Source organism: Pangasianodon hypophthalmus, chromosome 15, assembly GCF_027358585.1.
Source record: "Pangasianodon hypophthalmus isolate fPanHyp1 chromosome 15, fPanHyp1.pri, whole genome shotgun sequence".
Taxonomy (NCBI): Eukaryota; Metazoa; Chordata; class Actinopteri; order Siluriformes; family Pangasiidae; genus Pangasianodon; species Pangasianodon hypophthalmus.
The window spans coordinates 4,692,294-4,707,298 of NC_069724.1; the positions used below are offsets into that span (position 1 = coordinate 4,692,294).

Sequence of the window (15,005 nt, forward strand, 5' to 3'; positions counted from 1 at the left end):
ACTTTCTTTCTTTCTTTATGTAATAATTTATTTATTTATTTTATTTTCCTCATTGGAACAAAACTTCCCCACAAGGTCAAACCTGTCAGATATTCCTATCTTTGTAGGCTCATCTTTAAGGACCAATTCATATTCAGGTAATGGCTTTTCTATTTTACACAGAACTGTCCTTGAAGTGACATGATCTGAAGGCTCAAGGCTGAGAGGATCTTCTTTTCTTCCAGCGCCATTACATTTATTCATTGTGGCGGACACTTTTATTCGAAAAGCCTTACAAGACAAAAAGCATGCAGCTTAGAAGTTAAGGTTTACACTCCTTGCTCAAAAGATGAGTAGTGGCTCTTTGACAGTTCTGAGACAGGACCTTCAACAATTAGGTATGCATCTTTTATTTGGTAAAATAAAGGTAACGTACTTAGTTTACATTACACTAAATCCACTTTTCCTGCTGAAGCAACTGTACTTCCAGCAACTGTACAATAGTATTTTATAACTAGACAATAGCTAGACAATAGCTAGTAGTGTAAACAATAACATAGTCAGTTAGAGCAACTCTAATGTTGTTGATTACCTTCTCAAAACAGCGATTATTATGGTCAATGTTATCAATTTAACCAAGTACCATGTCTGTATATTAACGGATCTAAAGCCAATACTGCTATAAACTATATTTAAAGTAGAGAAGGGGGACTTTACACTGTACACAGTGTGAGCAGCCATGTTGATTTGACATCAGGGGGAGTTTTCAGTGGTTGCAGTTTTGCCTCGAATGCAACATGCAAGTCATCTGGTGAGAAACTGCTCGAGTAATTACTTTACAAATTACCTTTTTTTTTTTTTTTAACACGTCTACAGTGGTCACAACTACAGTTGTCGTGCTAACTAACCATGTTGTTGCTAAAGCTACTACCTGTTGTCCACTGGCTAGCTTGTTGCTAAGAGATGTGAGAAGTGCATTATTGAACAATTATGTTAACTAACCAAGTGAGCTATGGTGAAGTGAACACCACCTCCATTTTCAACAGTCTCGTTCGAAAGGTAACATTAGCTGGCTAGCTAACTTAGTCAAATGCTGTTGGGATTTCAGTAGCTTGCTAGGATTGTTAGACAGCTAGCTAGCTCATGTTAATTCTTACATGTTTTTAGCTAGCAAGCAAAGATGCCCTTTAAACATTATCCTGAGTGTTACGTACAGGCTGTAGATACTATATTTAACCCAACACGCAATCACTAACAAACATGGCATGAAGTGACATGTTAAGTTTAATACAAAGGTTTCATACTGTAAAACATCAAACAATCTGACTAGCTAGTCTAACTCCATCAGCTAACTAATGGCTTGTACTCAGGTACTGTAAGGAGAGTACATTATATTTCTGATAACGGGATTAGCAACAGCTCTACACTACACTAACATTAGCAGCAGCTCTACACTATGTATTCATATGGCATAAACTATATAATACATATAGGAAATTGTGTTGCTTTATTATAGAAAAGAACGTTTGAGCTAAGATTTACATTTATTAGGTGACAATCAAGTCATCTTTACACAAGAATCTTCTTTTTTTTTTTTTTTAATTTAAGCCCCTCCAAAACAGTTGCCAAAAACCAAATGCCTACCTAATTCACTAAACATGCTCACTACATAGGGTATATAATGGCAATGAAGACCCTATGTAGTGCACTATAAGCTGAATAGATCTTCATTTGAGATTCAGCCACTAGGGAAATTCAGTTCAGTTCAATAAAAAAGAGCAATTGTCTCAAAACACAACAAAGCTTTACAGATGGATATAGATATAGATCCCTTTAGATTGTTCCTATAGACAACAAATGACTCCAATAAGAGCCTTTTGAAAATTAACTCATTTTTATAACACCTAATTTCTTTGTTTTTATATTTAATTAAAAAACTCAACAAAGGAACATAATTTTAATGGGTCATTTAGCCACAAGTTTTAGCACAGGCATATTTACAGTCTTATATCAGGCTTAGGCAACTGAAAGGAGAACATGAGGTATGCTTTGCCTTTGAGTAGGTTAATATTATTTTAAAAAAATTGTATTTGAGTGATGCAATTCGTTCTGATGGTGCTGCTGCACATATTATTGCACACTGCACTGCTATGATAATGCCCACGTAATGCTTCACCGTGTGAAAATGTCAGAACAATCTAGATTAATAATGTAATGTATGCGCACATTACCATAAATCACACAGTATTGTCTTTAGTCAGAATCAATAAATCATATAAATCGAGACCTTCTCCGTCACAATGGTTCCTTGTGTGTCAGTGTGCAACTCTGACATTTAAATCTGCGTGAACCGTTTTGTTTAGTGCTGAAACCATTAACATCGGGCTTAGTCCATTTGCATAATCTAATATCAGCCCGTGTGAGCTGCAAGCAAGAACACATATCTGGAGAGGCTACTGAAATGAACGCACGCCAACAGAGGCTCCGGCCATGTAAACCGTATTTCCACATGCCTGTGTGCAGAGACACCTGCTGTCTCGTAACGCGTTCTGTGGTGCGCCGGTGAAGACGACAGCGCATGTGACAATGTCAGCATGTAGCAGATAAGCCACCGAAAATCCTGAAAGATGAACAACAACAGAAAAGGGATGTGGAACAATCTCGCAGAAGTCACTGATATAATACATCTCCATCTGCAGCAGTGTCGTACTAGCAGAACTGTGCCAGTCCGCTCCGCTCGGCTGTGCTACAGCAGATCTCTGCCAAAGCCTTAGCACGCGCCAGCTAATCAACTCCGCCACCTTCTCTCAACCTCGCATTAAAGCAGCTTCGAGACAAAATGGCCCTGATTGCCTTCGTCGCTGCGCCATTTGCGGTCTGTCTCAGAAAAGGACAAGTAGGAGGAGCAAAGAGCTTGTTTTTTTTTTTTCTTTTACCATTACACCTTGATCAGTGAAAGGAGAAGAAATCCATTCATGTGCCTTATCAGATTAAACAGCTGCTCTGAAAATCAGACAGGCTAACTGAAGTAACACAGCCAGAGGGAAAGGGTCTTTCTTTGAGATTATAAAGCCCATGTGTGCATGAGCTGACATGAATTACCTTGCGAGCGGTGAGCGCTTTGAGTGGCAGACCTGACATTTATCAAGGACAAACACTTTTGTACTTCAACTGGATGGGACAGATTTGCAGAGTTTCATACAGGAGATAAAATATTGATGTGTAGATATTAGATATTTTCAAATCACAATCATTTTCATATTGCAATAATAATTTCTTATTGTGGTTTGCCATATTATCATGATACAAGTTAGTTACAGGATCAATTTGAAAGTGTTGCTAGAGGCTTGTGCAATAACAATTTAATCATCTCTACATGATTTTACACTCCCACGATATCCAGTGACGTTTACTCTGATTTGTGCATTTTGTGTAGACGATGCACAATTTAGGATCAGAGTACGCTAGTATGAGTTATTGCTCAAAAACACACCAAAACAGCAGTCTTTTTCTCCCTAATAAAACGGAAGATGGGCCAATCGACATATTATCCTGGAACGATTTACGCAGGGGCTTTGAATTCTCCAATTCAGTTAACTGACACCGCCTACAAGCCCCGCCCCCCTTCTCCTATCTCACGCACTCATGACTGGACTTGAAAAGCATCCTCGTGTTCTGCAAACGAAAAGGGAGGTTGTTTTGAGTTCATTAATGAAATAAGATCTATCAATCTATGTTCAACTTGGTGTACGAGTAAAACCAGTTAACTATATTTATTAGGGATGGAACGAAATATTTTAGCCGAAAATGATCAAAAACAGTTGAAAAATATTAAATGGGCCTACAATGAAGTGTCAAGTCTAACACTTTACAATTAATGTTAATGGTGATGATAATTAGAAAGTGATTAAATATGCTAGTTTTGTTTTGTTTCTTTGCTCTCCTGTGCCAGTCAGCACTCAGACGTGTTCCAACACTTTGAGCGGCAGTTCAACAGTGAAAATGTCGGCCATGTGGACGCTAGACAAATAATTTGTAAAAGGATTACATTGCAAAATGTACTGTTATTACTGTTTACTGCACATTACTGCAGAAATATTAAAAATCCATCACCCAGCTGAGTTTTCATGATCGCCACTGCCAACAAGCAGTTCCCGACTGCACAGTTGTTAACTATGATTACGCCTATTCCCACTCTCCTTAAACCTGAAGCGGTGGAAATGCTTGTTTTCCTGTCTTTTTTAGGCTATCCGTTCTAGACGATTAAATTGTTTATCACATTTTTTAACTGTAAATTGGAAGCAGGAAAAAAAATCTATATTGTACAAGCCTGTGTTTATGCATGTCTATAAATCACTCAATTGCTTAGGACCATAATCCATCTGGATCTACTTGAAGAATACAAACCTAACAGACGGCATGGTGAGGCAGCATTTAGCTTCTATACTGCCCAAAACTGGAGCTGGCTGTCTGGTGCAGTCTTAACAACCTGGAGCTCAACACGCTCAAAACAGTGGAGATGATAGTTGACTTCAGGAGGAATCCCCCTGCACACCCCCCTCTCACCATCATGGACAGCACTGTAACGATGTAACGATAGTGGAGTCATTCAGGTTCCATCTCTCAGGACCTGAAGTGGGACATTCACATTGAGTCCATTGTTAAAAAGGCCCAGCAGAGGTTGTATTTCCTTCGCCAGCTGAGGAAGTTCAACCTGCCACAGGAGCTGCTGAAACAGTTCTACTCTGCCATCATTGAATCCGTCCTCTGCACCTCAATAACTGTCTGGTTCAGCTCAGCTTCCAAATTCGATCTCAGAAGACTACAGAGGATAGTCCGGACTGCTGAGCGAATCACTGGTACACTCCTTCCCACTCTCCAAGAACTGTACTTGTCCAGAGTGAGCAAAAGAACTGGCAAAATCACTCTGGACCCCTCACATCCAGCACACTCCCTCTCTGAACCGTTGCCGTCTGGTCGATGCCACAGAGCTCTGAGCACCAGAACGGCCAGGCACAGGAACAGTTTCTTTCCTCAGGCAATCCATCTCATGAACATTTATTTACTTAATACACATAGTTATTTACTTTTCGAATTTGCACATAACATACCTGTACATACAAAACTGCACATAATCTGTACATACAAATTGTCTATTTTGTATATTGTGTTTTTGCTATTTGTACATTGTCTATTTGTATATTTGTATATTATTCTTTTTATTTTCTGTGTCTTGTCTTGTCACTGTCATTCTGTTGCACTGTGGAGCTTCTGTCACTAAAACAAATTCCTCGTATGTGTAAACATACCTGGCAATAAAGCTCATTCTGATTCGGATTCTGAACCATCTGCCACAAGATCACAGATATGCCACAAATTTGGCCATCTTTAAAGGAAAAACTCACTCTGAATGACTTGCATATCAGTATGTGTAATCAAATGTTTCCAAAGATTTATTTCAGTTGACTGAGTTGTGGTTTAAACATCTTTCATTGACATGCTGATCTATTTTCACTTTGGGTAACACCTCCCTACATTGACCCACAAAGCAATTCGACTGGCGTTCAAACAAGTAAGGTTTCAAAGATTCAATTCTCATGCTGACAGCTGCGTTAACACTATTGCGTTTTTGCACGCAACACATATCTAGAGCACTATTACATGTACCACATTTTGGCCTGGTATTAGTTCTTTTAATGAATATCCTCCTAAATGCAGGACACAGCGAGACAGCATCGTCTAACATTTGTTTTCTTTCAGTCTAACAATGAAGTCATAGTGTTGGGCTAATGTTAGTTGGATGTTCATTACTATTAATAGGTATTTTCTTCCTTTCGTAGTAAATTATGTGTGATGAAGCATACAGTCTGACGCCTTTCTCCAGGAGCTTTGCCAGTGTTCTTATATATATATGATGAACGCGCACTAGCTGGAAGCAGAAGTGCTGTTTTGGTTATAATGCAGGAGTGTTTGTGCAAGTAGCCCATTACTTTATGAACATGTCTACAGTCCCTTATTTTGCTTTCATATTGGCTTATGACCAATATCAAGCCTCTAATCTGCGCTATAAGTTTCAGTTTTGATAAGTTTCACTTAAAACGACTTCTGACTTCTTCAGAGCTGAATTTTTCACTACTAAATTTCCCCACCCTCTTCCTCCCTTTCCTTTCACATGATGTAATTTATGCAAATATCTTTGTAAAATCAGCCTCAGCACACATAATTTATCTGATTACACATGCAAATTAGCGCTCTTTGTTTGGGATCTTAGTAAATCAGGGCTCTAGAGTGTTGATGATTCCATACATACAACATTATACTGCTTGAACTGTAAAAACAACACAACAGACTTGCAGAATATGTAGAGAGTCTGATTTAGTATATTCATAAGCAGCTGCAACAGCTTTGCAAATCATCCTCTCAGACCACCACAGAGAGTTTGTGCTGAGATTTCCATAAAAAAAACCCTGAAGTAGTGAGAAAATGATTCATGTCACCCCGCTCTATATTCTCTCATTCCGTCAGATTTACCTGATGTAACACCCGTCTCTGTGGGTCACAGGGGGCCAGAGTACAATCCATCCTCCTCCATGTGCGCCTCTGTGTAATTGCCCGATAAGAGTGAATCAATGGCTTCTGTGAAGATTTTCATAAGGACCTTCTGGTTGGCGCCGAGTCCAACCTTAATTAGCCAGTCAGAGATGGACAGTGAAAACATCATCTGCAGCTGTTGAGCTCACACAGCGAGGAGAACGACGGAAGCCCAAGTCCCTGACTGAGAGCGGAATCTAATTTGAGTCGTGCCAGCTCTCCCCTCAAGCCAAGGATATATATATGTCGTATCTAAATGTCAAACGACAGTTGAGGAGCTGGGAACTTCCAGAGGCTCGGAGACCATCTCGGTATAATGAGGGGAGAGAACAGACAATCGAGCAATGCAGCAGACACACAACACGCTAATGCTCTCCATAATGACTAACGGCAAGAGAAAATAGCACGACAAGTGTCAGTTCAGCCGAAGGGACGAGACAGCTTCAGATCAGCAGAGTGGGAAATGAAAGGTCAGGGAATACATAGCTGCAGCAAGACATGCACTGTTATACAGAATTGGGTCAGAACTGCCACCTCAACACAGACCTTGACATGGATTCATGTCATAAAAAAACACAAAACACACTACAGCTTAAATCCTATTTGGACTGGATCTGTTTCACATGGCGGTATGTGGGAATGTAATTATTATCAGAGTATCTCTGTGATTTTAGTCCTATCCGGATTCTGTCATGGCAGAATTTTTTTTACGGACTGTGAGTGCAAACGTCTGGAAAGATTTTACCTTCCATAAAACGAGCAGTAGAAAGAAACCCAGCTAATACATATCCATCCAAACAGACTTCATGGTAAAGATTCTAAAATATCCAGGCAGAATTGAGGTTTTGAGCTTCTTCTTTAGTGTAAACACACTCCAGGGAGCTTCTTTTTCTATCATCTTAGACTGAAACCATGAAAACAAGTTTAAAAAACGCAGAACAATAAAATATAGATGATGTCGACTATATTGTATGTTCACAAGTATACCTTAAAACAGGTGTTCTCAAACTGTTTGCAACCAGAGGCCCTTTCCAGAGTAAAAGAAGTTCAAAAGACACCATTTTGATCATAGCTCTGGTTTAATTTCAAGTAAAACAGAGCAAATATGTACAATAAATGCTTTTTGAACCTGTTATTCCTAACCTTTCCACTCATCCTGTAGATTTGAAACTCTAAGTATTATATTAACAGCACTTCCTCATTTTATTAAAACTGCAGATAGATTAAGATTCATTTCTGAGTTCTAGATTAACCTAGTTCATTTCATGTGACTAGTCAGTTAGGCTTATATCTAGGATAAACCTCCTAAATATTAATAAATCATAAATAACATCCATGAAAATCTCGATCCTACGCTGAGTAATCTCTACCACTGCTGTGTGATTTACAAAAATATATATGGTCATGTGACCTACTAATATTGAAGCGCAACTTATGATAAAGGTCAAAACAATCGGTTTGTATTAAAATTAGGTGTATGTAGTACGCATGAATTTGATCATGTGTATAACGTAAAGACACCTCCAGCTCTGGGGTTTAAATCTGAATTAGTCATGTACAGATGTACAGCACTGTGCAAAAGTTTTAGGCACATGCAGAGAAATGCTGTAGAGCAAAGATGCCTTCAAAAATAATGAAATTAAATATTTCTACATTAAAAAAGGAGCAGTAAACAGTAATAAATGAAACAAAGTCAATATCTGGTGTGACGACCCTTTGCTTAAAAAAATATAGTAGTCTCAGGTACAATTTGTGCAGTTTTATAAGGAAATTATCTGTAAGTTTTACTGAACATCTTGCAGAAGCAGCCACAGTCTTATTCTTGCAGCGAAACCCAGCAGCCTTCATTATGTTTTTTGCCTAAAAAGTGGTCTCTTAAGTAATCTGCTGCTTTCTTTACCGACACACAAACATTTTTCTGTACCATTTAATTTTAATGTTTGGAAATCTAAAACATTTTTGTACTGACTTGATAATGTAGAAATCATAAAATAAAAATCTATAACAAAGTTTGTACTAAAAAAAAATAGGGTGCCTAAGATTTTTGCACAGAACTGTATATCTGGAAACATTACTTCAGAGATATACTGTATGTTCAGAAATCGTATCCCATCCAAACAGTACTTTAGGTAGATAATTAGGTTTGCTTTCAAATTACGCACTCACTTGTATGTCCTTGTGGTTTGCTGCAATAACCACCTTTTCATATAGAATCTGCAATTTTTAACAGAAAAATAACTAACATTACATTCTGGGGGTGTGTGTTAACCCACATCAGATGAACACTTTTTAACAACATGTATTTTAGTCTCCAACTCTTCTGCCTGCTCAATGTTTTGCCCACAGAATATTCTAGATTCTCAGACTTGTTTAAAGGTTTGGTGGAATCTAAAGTTTAATCCAGCACAAGAGTATTTTTTTTTCATATGTAACCAGAAATTTTCAAAATATCCAAAAAAAAAATCCTCAGAGCTCTCTCGTCCCCAGGTGCTTCTCACGCTCCAAATTTGGAATATCGTCTCTGCTGATGATTCATAAATCTTTCATTACTTTCTCTCTTAACTGCTCCAGCGTCCCGATTTCCCCTTATTATGCTATCTGGCTTTTCTGTTTCAGTTTCATTTGTTTTATTGATGTTTCCCTTTTCGCTTAAATTGAGCTGGATTTACTGATGGTTTGCGACTTTAAAATTATTACCTTGACGTTATTGTGTTTTATCTTCGGTAACTGTGCAATTTTTTATTTCTTATTGAGTTTGACTGCCTTCATTGCTTTTATAACTATCATTCCCATCACAGTCATACAAATTCACAGAACTTACCTAGGTGAAATATCGCACCCTTGCTGCATGAAGGCACCCAGAGAGAACCACAGACTGTTGAAGATGCCGAACTCGTTGGTGTGCTCAGGTGGTTTCTCCTGCTTGTCTTGCTGGCTGGGGCTCTGGCCATGCTGACCCTGCGACTGCGACTGTCCAGCTTCAGGAGACGGCGTCCGGTTCTGGCTCTGCTGCTCACCGCCGTCCTCTGAGTCATCGCTGTGCCACTCATACGGACTGAAGCGGCTCACCAGGAACAGGACCACGCTGACGCCAATGTATGCAAACACTATACACATCCAGATCTCGTACGCCAGCGGGTCCAGGAAGGAGAAGACGCCTGGTTTGGATTTGGTGGGCTTCTTGATCATGATAGAGATGCCCAAGCTCATGAAGGGCTTGGAGAAGTCGATGACCTCCTCTCGGACCAGGGTGATGGTGAGAGGAGCCACGGCTACGTCAGCTTTCTGTACGACAAACACAAAATAGCATATACTCCATATCAGCAAGCAACCTGACAAAGATCTGAGAAGACATTACTGCAATCTCATAACTAAAATTCATTCTGGCTGCTCAAAAAAGCACACACACACACACAGACACACACACACACCAGTCAACAACATCTGAACATGTCGAAATTCAAAATCGTCAAATAATCTTCATTCGTGAGAACGGTCTTATGTACATTATTTAGGTTTATATTCTTCCCTTCATATAAACGACTGAATGTTGCATTGCATTAAGAATGATTCGTGTGTGTGCTACGAGAGCCTGTTCTCTCAGAGTGAAACAAGTTCCTCTTATAGTACAACTGTCCAGGCTGATTAATAACGCCAAATAATATCTAGATCACTTGAAGAAAAATCCATACAGCGCTATACATGATTGGGATTCAGCCTCACTCGCAGTCATTAGAGAGATATAAATGAAATCTTCTCTCAGAGACAGCTTTTTGTTCTCCTCAAGATGGGGGCAGACGATGGCTCTGATCATGAAACATCTGCAAAGCCTGTCTGTTTTAAGGCCCTCAAATCATTCCCATTCTTGTTTCTGTCAGTCAACCAGTCATTAATAAAGGGATGGTATTGCTGGGGAGCTCGTACGACTAAGAACAGATGACTAGAATGCAGAGTGATACTACGTGATGAGCAGTTAGAGAAACACGAATCTTTGTCAAGATGTTGGTTTTAAAGCTCGGACATTGCACGGTCTGTTCCTAGGCTCGTTGTGGCCCACTTTGCTGGCGCATTGGTATCCTTTTCACAAGGGATTTGTGTCAATGCAAGAGAGAGATGGAATGAAGAAATTCTCCCTCCAGGAAACATGAAGGGGAATGTTTGAATGTACAGTGTAGAACAGATGTGCTTAGCCATTAACGAACGTACAAGGACACATGGAAAACACTGCAGAATCTCAATGTCCATTTTCGATTTTACAAATTCTTGTCACATTAAGACAGTATGCTTCCCTGATTTACTCAAAGAACGATCTGGATTGTTCTTGCACGGCTATTTTAGTTCTAAAGGGTTTGCTCAGGTTTGATTTAACTGGCTATCATCATAAGCTACCAAATGACTCCAAGTGCAAGCTGATTTACTAACGTGGTCAATAGAGACTTCTATAGCTTCCATTAACAAATTAGCAAATCGTATTCATTTTGCATGTTTGCCATAATACATATGCAGGTGAGGTCTTTATAATTTACATGTACAATATACAAGGCAGTGTCTATGCAAACAGACTAATATAGCACCCACAGTGTAATTTAGTGCAGCCTGGAATGGCGATTGTGTGTGCAAATTAATACGACCCAAGGGCGAGTATTAAATTTGAATAAGCCTGTGTCCGCCATTTGAAGACAAAATTAAACGCTTATTTTATTAAAATTAGGGCTTAATATTATTGCAATAAAGTTTTTTTTTCCTCAATAAATGTTCCCGCCTCAGACACCAATAGCATTCGAAGTTCATATTTTTAGCTCATTATCTCATGTCTACACACGTTTATTTGCCATTCCTGTCATATTTTTGGTTTTAGTTGTGCCCTGTCTACTATAATCCTATAATCAGCATTATACTTGATGCACAATTATGTGGATGCGTGAAGGTCTTTAATCAAGAACATTTAACATGTAATGTAAATATTGCTTCTAATGTTTATATGCATGTGACATTCTGTACATAATTATTTTTTGGAAATCACCCACAACATGCGAATTTCTGATAAAATGCAATTTATCAGATTGCACATGAAAAAGAGTTCTCTTCATTAGGGACATTAGTGAACTAGGGTCTGAATATTTTTAGCTTATATTCCAATAAATGTATATAAATGTTTAAATAAAATACTGCTCCTTATCCTAAGAACTTCATATTCACCAGAATCCAAGAACTTTTAGTTTTCAACCTACCCCATACACCAGCTCTCCAACCATCCCGTTCCACATTTTGGTATCAGGGTCTCGGGCTCCATACTTGCCGTCTGGTACGAGTTCCAGCTTGTAGGAGTAGCCCACATGCTTGGCGATCTCGGCGGCCAACTCCACGCAGTATCCCTCGTACTTATCGTTCCCTACCAGCTGCTCGTGATTTTTCTTCAGCATCACGTACGGAGATTCCTGAGGGTGGAGGATGCAGTGAATATAGATGTTCATGACCCATACCAATTTGACTACAAGTCTTCTAACAAGGCAACATCCTTAACATGTAATGAACCCACTTTAAGGAGAAATAGATTTGTCAAAATGCTCAGTGTGTAAAATCGAGTGGGATGGTCTGTTGCAAACGAGGATGTGTAATGTCCCCAAACACCGAATAAGGCCAGCAAACAGTGCTCCTAATGAGCAGAATAGCATCCTCGGCGGGCCATGGATGGATTTCCGCTCGTTATAAGGGCCATGCAAGGCTGGTTGTAAAACAAGGGGGATACTGCTCTATCATCCTGCTGCTAGCCTGTGTGTGGTGCAAAACTGTTGGCCCTTGACTCACTCACCCAGTTAAAGCTCTCTGCTATTCCACTAGAGGGATGAGCCCGACTGCTGGGGGTTTGTGAATAACAGCTGTGGACTGCCCTTAGAAAATATGGTCAGCTTATTTTGAAAAAAAAAAAAAAGACAGCAGGGTTCTTCCTTTCCTCCCCTGCGAAACAGCATGCTCGCCAATTCTGTCTGGGTGCACTTATCATGTGGTCTCAGACACTCAACAGTCAAAAAGTTGAAGTAGACCAGGGCCAGTTATTTTTGTATGGACTCGAAGCCATGGATGGTTGTGGCATTGTACTGAGCAGCTGCTCCACTCGCCAGGATTCAGCTACTCTTATTAAAAAAAAAAGTTTCATTCAAGTGTACTACACACTTATTACAGGACGTGAAGTATACTAACTGACAATTATATTCACTTTTGATATACAAGCATATCCAAGTATAATTGGAGATAAGAATATTAGTTTACTTTTAACGCATTACTGATATTTCTCGGCACCAAGGACATTGGTTTTAAATGTACTAGCAAAAATATGGTGATGAAACTTCTTTCTGAGCAAATTAAATATTCAGGTCCACAGTAAATTATTTATTAGGCTTTTATGTGACTGAGTTTAATCTAATATAAATTATGTTCAAACATTTTCATCAGGAATTGTATTTGTAGAAAAGATTTTAAATCCTTTACCCAAGTTCATATTAACCAGATTTCGTTGCCTTCTAATGTGCCATACACTGAATATTGAATTTGTGCTATACATTAAATATTGCATGTAACCCGACTCATGAGAGTAACTAGTGAACAAACAAACACGACATGAGATTTAATTGAAAACTGATTCTCAGGCACCATTCTGTGTAAACTCTAGAGATGTTTGTGGATGAAAATCCCAGGAGATCAGCAGTTTCTGAAATACTCAAACCTGACACCAGTAAGCATGCCATGCTCAAAATCTCTGAGATCACATTTCCCCCCATTTTGTTGCTTGATATGAACATTAACTGGAGCCCTTGTACCTGTATCTCCATGATTTTATGCATTGTGCTTCTGCCACATGATTGGCTGATTAGGTAATTGCATGAATAGGCAGGTGTATAGGTATTCCTAATAAAGTGGTCAGCAAGTGTATATTTACTGCATTGAGTCTACTTATATTATCCACAGTAAATTGTTTATTAGGATTTTAATGCTTTTAATATGAACATTTCCCAACATTCAATAGCAGTACACTGGTGAAAAAAAAAGCCTTAAGCAAAGCCATTCTCTCTAATGCCAAGTCTAGGACTTGAGGGAAACCAAGCAAATGCTGTCTTCTACCATGATTCCAACCTGCAGACTGCAATGCTATTGGCAGAGATATCAATAAAGAAAGAGTCCTTCTGCCTCTCTTTCATACACACAGGCAAGCTCCAGACAGGCAATCTCTGCTACTAACAAACGCTGTCAACTAATAAGTCCCTCAGAGGAGAGCTGCACCCTTCAAACAGAGTAAAATCAGCGCAGTAAGTCCAGAAATACTGAGAGGTTTGCTTCACTGATGAGACACAGCCACAATGAAAGGCTCTGATACAGGCATCAAAGGAAAGTAAATAAAAGGTAACAGGACAGACCTCACTGTCATACAGTGAAATAAAATCTAGACCTGCCACAGAAAAAAAGATGCAGGAAGCCTGAGACATGTTAATAGCAAGGAACATGACCTGTGATTTGACAGAAAGAGTTAGATTCTGTCTATATTAAGCTCTCGAATGTACATTCTGTCTAAATCAGAAATAATGAATCTGACAAGAGCCACTTACTAGAATGGTGGTGACTATGTATGTCCTATTGTGCATGCCGAACGTCTCGTTGAGTGTGTGGGCGTACGTCGCCGTGCTCACATACTTCTCATTTTCGTTCCAGTAGCCCACCTGCAGACAGAAGAAAGAAATAGTGCAGGAACTTTGGTGCCGCTATTTTTAGGATGATAAATATTCATATTAGAGGCTTAAGAAGAAGGGAAAGCACTTGGAAATGCATGCACACCCTTTTCACCCCTCCAGCGACTAACACTTCACTCTTGCTGTGTTCCTGAGATAAGGTGGAGGCTCTAGCTACAGCTAATCACTTGCACTGGCAAATTTGAAAGGGCAGCTGAAGGAAGTACATAGATATTCTGCACAGCTACAAATACGACTGCAATTGTAAGCCTAGAGTAAAGTACGTCTAAGAATAAAATACAAAATCAAAAAATATATATATTTTGTGTAGTGTGTAACCATTTCTGACAAGCGAATAAGAAAAATCATTGTGTAGGTGTTTGGAAACCAGTCATTTACCTTCTTGGGTCCACTCGGAACAAGCTCCATTACACTGACTGTAAAGTTTGTTCGATGTCCTTTCTCGTTGAACTGGACGTGGCCTGTTAGACCTTCAAACTGCACCTAGAGAATAACATATTTTACACTCAAGTGTAAAAGTTTGTATCCCCCCAGAAAAATGTATCATTCTGTGATGTTAAAAATGAAATGTGAGTGTATCCTCGAACAAGCCAACAATCCAAAACATAAAGTCAGATCAACAGAAAAGTAGGTTTTTCTATGACTTTCTGTAATGAAGGCAGTGCATGACATGTTCAGGAAGATGGTACAGTT

General features: G+C 39.2%; 1 protein-coding gene across 10 annotated transcripts in view; it reads right to left on the reverse strand.

The window, feature by feature from the left end:
• gria1b (glutamate receptor, ionotropic, AMPA 1b) overlaps nucleotides 1-15,005 on the reverse strand; it is a 71,929-nt gene that overhangs the window by 19,835 nt on the left and 37,089 nt on the right. For all 10 annotated transcript variants that reach the window (XR_004579557.2, XR_008303802.1, XR_008303804.1 and 7 more), the window contains exons 8-11: nucleotides 14,691-14,795; nucleotides 14,172-14,282; nucleotides 11,802-12,008; nucleotides 9,392-9,855 (exon numbers count right to left, since the gene is read on the reverse strand). Coding sequence is in view for 7 of the 10 variants with exons in the window: in XM_026939017.3 (XP_026794818.3) it covers nucleotides 9,392-9,855; nucleotides 11,802-12,008; nucleotides 14,172-14,282; nucleotides 14,691-14,795 (887 nt within the window). In the remaining 3 variants the exon portion in view is untranslated. The remainder of the gene's footprint in view (nucleotides 1-9,391; nucleotides 9,856-11,801; nucleotides 12,009-14,171; nucleotides 14,283-14,690; nucleotides 14,796-15,005) is intronic.